Below are 837 nucleotides of genomic sequence, written 5' to 3' on the forward strand. Positions count from 1 at the left end.
CCCGAACGGAGAGCGAACTATATTCGTGCTTACCAAGGTGTGTGTAGTGCATGTGTGTGTAAGTGTACATTGTGAGGTGTGTATGCTTTTCCTAGTGATGTGTATATATGTGTGTATACCGTTATATTTATTCATATATATATATATCTATATCTATATCTATATATCTATTATATATATATATATATATATATTGCCAGTGCATCCTAGTGAGGAGCGAGTTTTCGGGGTGGTTAAGAATGTTACGTGTATGTTTTATGTATGATGTTATTGTGTGTAGGTTCACCCTGTCTGTCTGCTGTCACTATACTAATACGATATGCAATATATATATAAATACGAGCCCCACTGACATTGATACACTCCAACATACACACCCACTCGCACAATACTTTGCAAACACTTACCACTTACGTGTACACACAGGTGGATGTGGCAGAGGCACAAAACACGGCGTCGACGCGCATGAAGAACATCATGGATGGTAAACTGTTCCGTATGAAAGCATTGGGGTACTTTGCAGTTATCACAGGCAAAGGGCAGCCAGACGAGAGCATTGAGGAAATCAAACAGTACGAGGAAGACTTCTTCGCTACCTCCAAGCTATTTAGAGAGGGTGCGCTGAGGCCGCACCAGACCACTACACAAGTGAGTGTTTGAATATTTGTATGTGTATATGTATATATATATATATATATATATATATATATATATATATATATATATGTGTGTGTGTGTGTGTGTGTGTGTGTGTGTGTGTGTGTAGTCGTTCCGTACCGTACTACTATGTACGTAGTAGTTAGTTAGTTAGTTAGGTACGTCGGTCGGTCGGTCGGT

At 39.4% G+C, this 837-nt stretch overlaps 1 protein-coding gene across 1 annotated transcript; it reads left to right on the plus strand.

Annotated features, from left to right (window-relative positions):
- Window positions 1-426: 426 nt before the first annotated feature.
- SARC_16399 (hypothetical protein) lies at window positions 427-648 on the plus strand (the record flags this gene model as incomplete). Its single annotated transcript, XM_014289495.1, has 1 exon — window positions 427-648. A coding segment is annotated over one exon (222 nt), but the record flags the coding sequence as incomplete, so codon positions are not given.
- Between the last annotated feature and the right edge of the window lie 189 nt (window positions 649-837).

This window comes from Sphaeroforma arctica (assembly GCF_001186125.1).
Source record: "Sphaeroforma arctica JP610 unplaced genomic scaffold supercont1.7992, whole genome shotgun sequence".
Taxonomy (NCBI): domain Eukaryota; class Ichthyosporea; order Ichthyophonida; genus Sphaeroforma; species Sphaeroforma arctica.